This window comes from Pelodiscus sinensis, chromosome 27 (genome assembly GCF_052426305.1).
Source record: "Pelodiscus sinensis isolate ZL-2025 chromosome 27, ASM5242630v1, whole genome shotgun sequence".
Taxonomy (NCBI): domain Eukaryota; kingdom Metazoa; phylum Chordata; order Testudines; family Trionychidae; genus Pelodiscus; species Pelodiscus sinensis.
The window spans coordinates 6,245,512-6,257,729 of NC_143078.1; the positions used below are offsets into that span (position 1 = coordinate 6,245,512).

The 12,218-nt window shown below is 45.4% G+C and overlaps 1 protein-coding gene across 2 annotated transcripts in view; it reads left to right on the top strand.

Moving 5' to 3' along the window:
• The window catches only part of PIGR (polymeric immunoglobulin receptor), a 38,898-nt gene that overhangs the window by 11,605 nt on the left and 15,075 nt on the right, over positions 1–12,218 (top strand). The window contains exons 2-4 of one of the 2 annotated variants that reach the window (XM_075909935.2): positions 6,717–6,824; positions 9,467–9,805; positions 10,893–11,222. In XM_075909935.2, the coding sequence (XP_075766050.2) occupies positions 6,767–6,824; positions 9,467–9,805; positions 10,893–11,222 (727 nt within the window). In that variant the 5' untranslated portion in view covers positions 6,717–6,766. The remainder of the gene's footprint in view (positions 1–6,716; positions 6,825–9,466; positions 9,806–10,892; positions 11,223–12,218) is intronic. The other variant, XM_075909936.2, reaches the window with a different exon arrangement.

Genomic DNA, 12,218 nt, shown 5'->3' on the forward strand with positions numbered 1-12,218 from the left:
TCCACCTCTTCCACAACCTCTCTCTAGTCCAAGGAGGAGGAAAGATTGGGGAGGGGGGCAGTCCTGGCTTTTCCCAACTTTTCCTAGGCTGGCAAAGTAGAGACTGAGCTGGTCCTTCCACAACAAGACTGCTTAGGCCACTTCTAATAAAACACAGTAACTGTTATAAAAAGCAGGGCCATTATTCTGTTGATTTGGTATTCTGTAGCTGAGTGGGTCATGTTTATCTTACCAGCATCTTCTGGGGGTGGATAATTAAGGGCATTTTTTCATGCTCCAGGAGTTAATTATTAGCCACAGACAAGTAGCCATTGAGCAACTTGGTCTCACAGCAAGAGGAAGAAAGCACAACAGAACACCTTTCATCTAAAGGAGGAAATAAAACCCTCTCTTTGCTGGGAAATACCCCTTATAAAATAAAACTTGTCACCTGATACCCAGAAAATAAACTAGTCTGGCTATTTGTACAAACTTTTCTTGGCAGCCATCATATTCTCAGTAACTGAACAATCAAACATTGCTCCCTGCATTAGTCTATGCGTCATTGATCATGCATTGCACACACACACACACACACACACACACACACTTCCCCACTATCCTTCAGTAATAGGCAAGCATGTTTAAAACAGGAACAATCCCAGATCCCCCCAGCTTGTTGCACAAAAGTCCATCCAAACCATCAAAGTTTTGGGACATATGAAGGTTTTAGGAACATAGGAATTATAGACAGACTCTGATTAAGATGAGCACAGTTTGATTAGGAGAATCCTAATGCTCCAATGTTTGGAATTTTGATCTTTGACATCAGGACCAGCCCACAATATTTTGGCCCCTGAGGCGGGGAACTCAAACGATGCCCCCTTGCCTCCTCGCTTGGGCCAAAACTTTGAAAGGTCTCGAGTCTGCCTTCTTCCTGTTCTACTCCTCTCATGGGACTGCTCTGCTACCTACATCTGTACCAGCAGCAAACACAGTTTTCTACGCTCTGGGTCCTAGTGGCCCCCCCCGAGTTTGGCACCTAAGGTGGCCGCCTCAGTTCGCATCATGGTAGGGCCAGCCCTACTTGACACTTGGTTTTATTTTGGGGGCGCTGGTCTGCTTTCCCCTCCATTAGATGCAGTGCTGCATTGGACACAGTATGACAGATGGGGTGTGACAAGTTCTCTACCCAGTTTAAGCCACATTGAGTACCTGCATCTCCCATTGACTTACCACAAGCTGAGGGGGGTCAGGAGGAGAGGAAAAACCTTTCATTTTTTAGACCTGCATCTGTGATTGAAAATGGCAGAAGAACAGTTATCAGAAGACAAGTATAGTTTTGCAGGAACAATGGAAGACGGTTTTAAAGGCCTGGTTCTGGCACCCAATGGGATGCCAAGTGAACAATCTCTTCCAGCTGTGTGAATAATGTTAAAATGCAGAAGGGAGAAAGTGAGGTGTCAAACTCTGTAAAATGGGCTTTGTTCTGAAATGGACCCACATTGAAGAGTCTGGATCCAAACTGTCTGGTTTTCAGACTTTCTTCTTCCCCTCAGTTTAAAGATGCTTGGGTCTAGGTTTGGTTTCAGCTCAGAATAAGGCGAGGAGCCATCAGAAAAAGTTTTTGCTTTGGATCTTCAAAACGTAAAATCTTGAGGGAGAGGGTTAGGTTAGGCCCATTTGTAATGTGGACAAGACTCAGCCCTGGCATATACTACAAATGTATTTCAGGGTAGCCATGTTGGTCAGGATTATGGACAACAGAGCGATGCAGTTGTTCTGACTGAACTGCTGGTGTGGACACTGGTGTGCACAAAATGGCTTCCTCCGGTTGATCTAGATCAGGGGTGGGGAACCTTTTTTGGGTCGGAGGCCACTGACCCACAGAAGAACCAGCCAGGGGCTGCACACAAACAAGAAGCAAAAGAAAAAAGGAAAAAAAAAAACACACCTCACTGACTTGGCCCCTGACTGAGAAGAAGGACACTCCCCACGTTTCCCTTGCACACCACAGCCTACTGGGGCCCGGGCTAGTAGAGTTTGTATGCTCCAGCCCTGTGGTAACGTGGAGGAGGCCTGGCGAGCCAGTGCGGGCTCCCCAAAGCTGTGGGGGAACCTTGAACCAAAGCTGTAGGGCTCAGCTCCAGACAAGCCGGGGGCTGCACCTGGCCCCCAGGCCTTAGGTTCTCCACCCGAGTAGATACTGCCTCTCAGGGAGGTGGAATATTTGTCCGAAAAGGAGAAGCTCTCCCTTCAGGTTAGGTGGCACCTTCACTAAGTGCTACAGCAGCGCAGGTGCAGCGCTGTATGCATAGACAAGCCCTAAGGCTTTGTCTTCATTTCCAGGCTGAAAAACATTGCCATGTGCTTTTACGTGGCAATGTGGTCAGGGCACCAGTGCTGGGGGAGAGGCTTTCCCAGCACTCTAGGTAAAGCACCTCCACAAAAAGTACAGGGCCCAGCACTGGGAGCCTGTTTACACTGGCACTTCACAGCACTGTAACTTGCTGCACTCAGGGAGAGGCGGGTCACAGCCTTGAGCGAGAAAGATACTTGTTAGGCTGCTTCCTACCCCGGTATCCACCATTACTGGTCGCTGGCCTCTCTATTGCTTCCTCCCAAGGAGTCACCATGGGCTACTTGCCACTACGCCCCCAGACACACCTCCCTGCTCTGTCGCAGGGACTGCAGACACATCCTTGCAGCATCTGGTCTGCTCTTAGCTTCCTGCCTTTATAGAAGCCCCTTCTGTTCCACTCTCCAGCAAAGATTGTACCATCAATTATTTTTGACTCTTATCAAATTGTGGACCACTATGGTCTTTGCCTGGTAAACTTCCTCTAATCAGAGCTTTCCCATCAGCTTTCTGAGGAATAGGTTCATTGGTCCATCTGGCCACTGTTAACCTCTTCTGGGCTTGTGCCATGGGGGACACCCTATAACACAGGTAAACAAAGCTATCAAGCAGGCCTGGACACAGCAGCATATCTGAGCTCACACCCAGCAGGAGAGAGAAGTTTGGTCTGGGATTTTATTTTCCAGAGACTCCACTACCAAGGTTCATTGGTCTATAAAGACGGTGGGGGGGGGGGGGCAGGGACTGGACCTCAATTCTTTGGCCTGAGCAGCTGTTTAGCATAACAATAGCTACACGTATAATAGATTTGAGGTGATCTTCCTAAGAAAAGAACTAAGAGGGGCTGAAAGGACGAGGAAGGTAATTCCGCAGTGCAGGCTACCATCCTGAATGTAAGACTATGCCTTACAAATATGGAACTCTTGTAGGAAAGTGTTGGCTTTTACAGCCTGTTGGAGGTTACAAAATCCAGGCATCTCACTCATTCCGGGGACATGGACGGTACAGAGGATGGCAAAGGCCACCAGAGGAATCCATTCTCCAGACAAAGATGGTACTGAAAGTAAAAAATAATTCACATCAAAATGTGGAATGATTTCCTCCAGAATGAAGTATCCAATGAAAACCTTCAGGTGAGCAGAGATCTACAGTATGTTTTTTCTCATAGAATTCATTTCATTCTTACTGCAGAGCATAGGCTACCCCTGCCCAAACAGGATTAGTTTAGAACACCATTGTACCATAAATCGGGACAGGCACTAGATGGTACTTTTTGTGATACCACTGCCCTCTAATGGCTAGAAATTAGACATTTGCAAGCAACCTTTCTTGTTGAAGGTCCACAAACTATAGTGACTTTTATGCAAAGTTAATTAGAGCCCTGCGCAGACAAAAAATTGGTATCTGCATCTAAATCTACAAAAATGATCTGCAGATTTCTGCATCCACCTCCACAGAGACAGATACCCACAGATATAAAGCAGATATCTGCAGATTTGCAGGATTGTACTTACAAAATCTATATCCATAGCCACAAAAATGAGCCATGGATGTGGATATTCACAGACATAAACTAGGTATCTGCAGATTTGCAGGGCTCTTAAGATAATAAAGAATTTCACAGACATTAATTTAACATAGCAATGCCCCATGGGAGGCAGGTAAATATGACTCCGAGAACATCCTGATGCCAGGAGGGCTAGAGGCCTATTGGTACCAAGTTAGGAGCTTCCTCTGGCCTGGCCAATTCAGTGAACCCCAACTCAACTGTGGTTACAATGTGTATCTAAAAAGGTGTCAGGAAATCAAGGTACCCTTGGAAAACCAACAAGTCACTGAGCACTAATATTCATGCATGTATGCACAGGGTGCATGCAGAAAGTTATCAATACTTGCTAAAATTATGTTCTTAAAATGTGTTTGGCAAACCACACACAGTGCACCTTGGACAAAGGAATGGTCATTGGAGTCCCTTACCAGCCCAGTCTTTGGGCAGACAACGAAGGCTCCTTTTTACACACTGGTTTCCAAAAGGGGCCCTTCACTCACACAGGCATGGCACCTTCTCCTGGGGAATCTCTCCCCTGGCCAACTCCCCTGCCTGTGGTTGCCTGCTGTCTCTCCATCTCTCTCTTTGGCCTGCCACTTCTTTGTCACTCCAGGAGTTGCTGGGTCCTCTCTGTGCCTCAGCCCTTCACCCAGTTCACTCAGCGTTCTTCCCTTCCAGGATATAGTTTTTCAAAGTTTCCGTCACTCGCACAGAGCCCCAGGCAGTCTTCCATTCACTGCCCCACCAGTGTCATTTCCCCAGTACAGCTTAAGGGAATCCAAGCCCCCCTCTCCTCCAGGTTCCAGCCCGGGGACCCTACCACACACAGCTAAGGGCAGTTCAGTCCTCATCTTTGCTGCTTACTTGCTAGGCTACTTCATGCCCTGGCATTCCCCATTACATGTTCGAGGGCCTCTCTATTGCCTCTTCCCGGGGGGTACCATGATTCACTTAGCTCTGTAGGCCCGACACACCTCCCTTCTCCAATGAAGTGACTGCAGACACCTCCTTGCAGCCCCTGGCCTGCTCTTAGCTCCATACCTTTATAGAAGGCCCTTGTGTTCCCACACAGGTGAACTTCCCCTAATCAGAGCTTTCCTCTCAGACTTCAGAGGAACAGGTTAATTTGTCCATCAGACCTCTATTACCCCCCTCAGGACATGTGCTGGGAGGGACACCCCCATCACACAAGTAAACAAAGCTATCGAGCTGGCCTGGAGACAGCAGAATGTCTGTGCTCACACCCAGCAGGAGAGAGAAACTTGGTCCAGGATTTTATTCCAGAGACTCCTCTGCGAAGGTTCATTGGTCTATAAAGACAGGGGTACCGAACCCCAAGTGATAACCAACTGACTCAACTGATTGTATTCAAGTGTATCAAGTAGGTATTTATGAAATGACACATTGGTGTTTAATATTATCGCAAAGTGTATGTATTGGCACGATACAAGGAATTATGGACACTGATTCATGTACGGCTTTACGGTCTGTGTCCAAACAAAGAGAGGAACAGGTCTCTCCCAGACAGGAGAGAATGTCCCAGCAGTCCCCTGAGTTAATTAAGCATGATGGATTCAAGACAATGGAAGCCCTATCTACACACCATGGGATGGAAAACCCATGGGGAGGGAAGAATGAAGTCATCCTGTCTCTTGAAGCAAAGCCATTCCATTTGGGGAGATATAAGCAGAGATAGGAGTATACCGACACATGGCAACAGAGCTTTTGGGAGCTGAGGAAGATGGGTTCTTCAACCAGGGAGGTTGATGTCTCTAGAAACTGAATATCACTCAGGCAAAGATCTTTCACCAAGGCAGACAAGGGAAGGCATCCTCGTGTACTTCTGTGAAGGTCCTGACAGAGGAAAAAGTCAATGATGGCTGGGAAGGAGAATGATTGGTGAGAAAAACATTTTAAACAAACAAAACCTGTATCTTGCTAGATTAAGTTTTAGATGTTTAGACATGTGTTGTCACTTGTGCTTGTTGGTAACTCTTTCTAACTTTATTTCTCTTACTGGGTAGCTACTTAACGTATGTCTTATTGTTAATACATTTGGTTTTTTTTTTTTTTTTTACTATAAATCAACTCAGTGCTGTGTTTAAATGGAAGGGGGTATTTGCCCCAGTAAAGTAAATTAGCTAGGATGGTCTTTTGAGATGTTAGACGGAAAAAATAAACGTTATTTTCTTCTGAACTGCCCAAGAGAGGACTAGACATTACAGAGCACATGATTTTGGAAAATTCGGGATTGGGAGTATGTGGGGGTCACTCCGCAAGTAATAACCAAGATTGATAAAGGTCAGGAGCGTGACTGGTGTCTTACCAGCAGGCTGCTGGGTTCAGAGTTGCTGGAAGAGGGGTGATATTATGCAAACACCGTCCAGTGTGAGCTGCATGTTTGCTGCTAAACATCCCAAGCAGGGCGTTACCAGAGCCTGGCTTTTGAGGCATCCACAGTTACAGGACAGATAATGACTCAATGTCTCACTGATCTGGACTGCATCCCAGGCAACCTGATGCCACATTTTACTAAGAAGGAAACTATGGTCTAGGGATATTAGGTAACTTATTTGTAGTCACTTAATGAGTCAATGATAAAGCCAAGAACAGAAGTACCCCGAACAGAAGTTCCGTTGCCTGCTGTGAATGTTAGAGCACTGTTTTTCCTGTAGTACAAACTGTTGCATTCCTACGTTTCTGGTAACACTCCATGCGTGTGGCTTCACTTGTGACTCAAGGTGTTGGTCTCATAGACCCTGTTCAACAGGTGGCTTTAAAAATTTTTAAATCTCCTACTAAATAAATAACGTGACCTTCTGAATGCAGTTATTTACAGATTTCAGGAGAGGTTGGGGAACCAGGCGTTTGAAAGGAAAATGACTTTCTTGGTGTTCATCTTCTTGCTGTCCTTCCTCCAAGTGGAGTCTGCAAAAAGTAAGTATTTAACCAGTGCCTGAGTGATGAGTGTGAGAAGCATGTTGATGTTTGGTATCAACAGTACCTGTAAGGCTGATCTTACGCAGTACATTGAAGGCATAGTTATGACCAAATAGATGAATGTTCTTTACACTCATGCTGATCTCTTGAGACCATTCAGATTAGAGGCAATTCTGCTGATATCTCAGATTTCTGGGCTTTCTCATTTCCTCGTCTTTTTCTCTCTGTTGTGGTATATGGTCTGAAATCTCCTGGGCACTAGAGCTGTGTGAGGCCTTGCGTTTTTTTGTCCAGGGGGGGCAGCTCCCAGAAACCTTTCTGCAATTTTGTAGTTTGGGTTCCAAACCCCAAGCTCCATTTTGAGTTTGGGGTTCGATTGGACGGAAAATGTAAGTGCTAAGCTTCTCTCAATCAATGTGACAGGGTGTGGCCCGAAATAATAGGCTACCCCTCCCGTTTAGCATTGTGTCTTTCAAAAGATAAAATCAGGCTCAGGGCTCTCTCCACATTCAGCCTCCCCCTTTCAAGGTTCCTGAACCTCAATGAAACTATGGAAAAAAAGCTGAGTTTTTGAGTTTGCAACCAACCCAGCAGATGAAACCATCATTAAGGAAAGGTTCCGTAGGTCTGACTGGGACCCATTGCTTTGCAACATTTCAGATCTCTGCTGGTTTGAGCCAGGATAGAATAGCCAGTGCAGTGACTGTTTCCACAACTATTTAGAACTAGAAGATTTACCGGGCATTGCTCGGGTCCTTAACTCAATTATTATTATTTTTTGGAAAAGAAAATGAAAATGTCCAGGCTTCATTTAAATCTTTGCTCTGGGTGGGGCCAGGGAGGAGGGGCACAGGATGCAGGTTGCCCCCAGGGAGAGAGGAATACCCCAGCCCTCCCTCACCACAGTAGCTTGGGGCCAGGTAAGAGGCATCTCTCCATGGCCACTACAGCCCCCTATTTGCCCCTGCCTCCCCCAGGCAGAATGAGGAATGCAGCCAACTGTGCACTTTCCCCTCACTCCCTGACAAAGGGGAACAGCCAACAATGTTCCGGTATGAACTGTGGAGGGGGGGGGGTGGAGCTGCAGCCTTCCACCACACCCTAAAAAATGCCTGTGGGGTGGGAGGCTCATAACTGGGGCAGTCCAGGATGTTGGGAGGGGGGCCACACCAGCGACCCCCTTTCACCTGCCTGGTGATTCTGTCTCTCTTCTGTATGGTTTTATGCATCCCCATATGAATGGGAGGGAGATTCAGCTCCTTCTTCCCTCCCTAAAGGGCAAATGGGGGGCAGAACACACGGGGCTAGGACAGTCCAGGAGGGGGGCGATATGCCCTTGCCAGCCCCCTTCCCCTGCCTGGTGTTTCTGTGTCTCTTCGGTATGGTTTTATGAGAAGCAATCCCATTCCAGGCACAGAGAGAGACAGACAGACACACAAAGGGTGTGTCTAGACTACAGGGTTGTTGTTGGGTTTTTTTCGAAAAAAGTAGCCTTTTTCGTAAAAACTTCACCTGCGTCTAGACTGAAGCCATGTTCTTTCAAAAGTAAATCGAAAGAACGCGGCAGTTTTTTTGATCACGGTAAACCTCATTTTATGAGGAATAACACCTTTTTTTGAAAGAACTCTTTCGAAAAAAGGCACTATTGAATGCAAACTGTGCTTTTTCGAAAGAGTGTCTAGAATGTCTTTTGAAAAAGCGGCTCGCTTTTTTGAAAAATCTACTTGTAGTCTAGACATTTTCTTTCGAAAGAGGCTTGTAGTCTAGATGTAGCCAAAGAGACAAACTCTCTTAAATATATAGTAGATAGCTGTCCCTTCTCCACCACTGCCCCTTGCTGTCCCAGTGGGGTTAAAGCTGTCCCAATTCCCATCTCTGTACCCTTGCTGCCTCCCTGTGGTCATTATACAATATAACTATCCCTGTTTGCAAAGCCTTCACTTTCTGTTTAACGAGAAACAATCACATTTCAGGCACATCCCATTGTCCTGGGACAACCAAACCCTGACCTTGCTTTAAGTTCTGATAAGAGGAAGCAGCCTACCAAATTTGGCGGTCCTAGCTCTTAACTGTTTAGGAGGAGCTCTCGAACAGACAGACAGACAAACGGGATAGACAGACACTCACAGACAGACAGACTCTTTCAAATATATAGTAGATATCTGCCTATAATTGAAACCAAGATTGCAAGAAAATTAAAATAAGTTTAAAAAGCCAAGTGCGCGAAAACCATGGGGTTTCACTTCAAATGGGCACGAAAGTTTGAATTGATTCTTACTTCATCCATGCCAGCTTAAGTATCACAAATAACAACCACTCTACATTACCACAGACATTTCAGAGCACTTTCTGAAACAAAGTGAGCCTGGGGGTTAAGGCACTAGACTGTGACACAAGAGATTAATTTTTGGCTCTCTTTTAGAGTTCTCGTGTGACCTGTGGCAAGTCATTTGATTTTTATTTTGTTTGTCCTGGCTACTTTGACTGAAAATTCTTTGGGGACAGGGACTGTCTCACACTATTTGTTTGTAGCTACGCCTGGCTCACTGAAGTCCTGATTTCAATTGGGGCCTGAAGATGCTCATGTGGTAATCACTTGAATTGTGGTGAATAACATGAAATATGTTTCCCCTTGCCAGTTTCAAGTTCAAGTTCCATATTCGGACCCAGACAGGTGACCGGTTTGCTGGGAGGATCAGTTACTGTGAAATGCTTCTACCCTCGCACCAATGTGAACCGACATGACAGAAAATATTGGTGCAAGGAATCAACACGGCAGTGTGCAACCGTAATTTCGTCCAATGGCTACATTGCTCAAGATTTCGCTGGCAGAGCGACCATCACCGACTTCCCAGAGCAAGGCATCTTCATCATGGAGCTCTCGAAGCTAGGGCTAAAGGACATCGGCTTTTATAAATGTGGCATTGGTCTCAATGATAGAGGACTCTCCTTCGAAGTCAAGCTGGATGTTTCCCAGGGTAGTTACCACCTGGGGGCTTCCTATCTTATTGTCTTTTGTAATAAGTGTATTTGAGATTGGGAAATCTACCCAACTGACAACATCCAAGAGAGCAAGGGGATTGGTGCCTTTAGTAATAACCAAGGGTATGTCTACACTACAGCGTTATTTTGAAATATCTAAATATCTTATTTTGAAATAACATGTCCACACACAAAATGCATTTCGAAATAGCTTTTTGCTATTTCAAAATAGCACATCCACACTGATTGGACGCTGAATCGCATTTAAGGCCAGCTGAAACTGGTTCTGGCAAGGCATCAGGTCAGAAGTTATCTTGTGGCCAGGGCAGCAAGCAGGAGGCCCCCTATTTCGAAACAAGCGTCTACACAGCGCTTATTTTGAAATAGCAATTTCAAAACTGGCGCTATTCCTCGTGGAATGAGGTTTACCAATTTTGAAATAAGCGTTCCACTATTTCGAATTAGTTTTGAAATAGCAGTTGGCTTGTGTAGATGCTAGGAAAGTTATTTCGAAATTACTTTGCCGTGTAGACATACCCAAAGAGCTTTCTGCATTTCTAGTGCTCCTATCATGGTTGTATAAAGGTACCATAAAAAAAAAAAAAAAGGAGATGTACATAGATTCAAGGCAGCCAAAATTCTCCACCAGTCCTTGATGTATCTACTCTCCTAAATGGAAGGTGTTTACTCAGTCAAAATAAAAGTGGTGTGTAATTTATACCACCATATGCAGTCATGCATGGCAGCCTAACACAGTACCGAACAGTACAGCAAACAGTGCCATGTGACATAAGGCAGAAGTATATGATGCTATGTGCAGTAATGTGTTGCATCAAAGATATCCTACAGTGCAGTGCATGTGGGGTGGCTTAGTACACAATGACGCAGGGTTGAAGAGTATGGTAAAGGTGTCTAGAGCTATGGTTGAGCAGGATATACTAAACTGGAGTAGGCTATAGTACAATCTGGAGTAGTATAGAGAAGTCTGATTGCTGCAGTGCAAGAGAGCATGGTATAGAAGAGTGTGGTAAACTGCAGTACAGTCTGGGTTCTGGATACTGACTTGGCCTATCATTTACACAGGTCCAAAAGTGCCCGAAGGAGCTGAACTCTATTACAAAGAGCTGGGAGGTTCTGTAACCATGAATTGCGTATTTGGCACGCAGTATGCTAGTGTCAGGAAGTATCTGTGCAAAATGGGGAAAACCGGCTGCTCTACGGTCATCGACACCTACGGGAACGTTAACCCAACCTACAAAGGGCGAGCTTTGCTAAGTCCTCAGGAGACTCCTGGGTCATTCGTCATCTACATGACCCAGCTGAGGAAGGAAGATTCAGGTTTATATTTGTGCGGAGTTGGAGAATATGGGGAGACAGGAGAATCCAAGGAACTGGATATGCATGTTTACCAAGGTGAGCAATGGGCAGGGTGTGTGGATTTCAGACATTCCAACAGTCTAATGTTTAATTTCCTGTGGGTCTGAGTTTCCCTTGAGAACCCTACTGATTCTCTCTAGTTAAAGATAAGAGTATAAGCATTGTACTTATTATTCCTTTATGTTTTTTTCATTTACCAATAATGTCATATGTCTGTCACAGACAAATCACAGAATCATAGAATACTAGAACTGGAAGGGACCTTGAGAGGTCATCAAATCCAGTCCCCTGCCCTCACAGCAGTCCAAAATACCATCTAGACCAGTGTTTCTTAAACTTTTTAAGACTGAGGAACACCTAACAATTTTTTTTTACGAGGAACACCAAGGATTTTTTGTTGAACCAAAATAAAGGGGGGGGGGGGAAGGGTCAGGGGGAAAGTTATTGAGGGGAAAAAAAGTTGCCTGCCCCTTTAAGGGTGGCCATTTTGAATTCTGTTCTTCTCCACGTCACACCGCTGTGCCGCAGAACACAGTTTAAGAAACACTGGTCCAGACCATCCCTGATAGAAGTCTGTCTAACCTGCTCTTAAATATCAATATATAAATAAGAATATATATAAATAAATTATCAATATATATATTTATCAATATATACATAAGAAGACAAAGTCCCTTTCCCAAAGACTCAATGTTGCTATCTCCACTGTGTGTTGTCAGCAGGGTTTTAAACTTGAGCTTTCATCAGAGAAGCTATCCTAGGAGTTGAAGGTGTAATTCCATTAGCAGGCCACAGTGACACGCTGTAATCCTGCCTGAGAACTAGCCTTTTGTTCATGATGTTCAGGGCTCGCCAAGCCGCGGCGAGCCCTGCTCACCATCCACGTGGTTCAGCATGCTGCGCATTCACAGACCACACTGCGCATGCACTGATTGCGCTGTGGCGCCGTGCCGGGCTATAATCTACTTGCCTGTGATAAGTAGATTACCTAAATGGTCGAGCCCTGATGATGATACTTGCAAACGGCCAGTT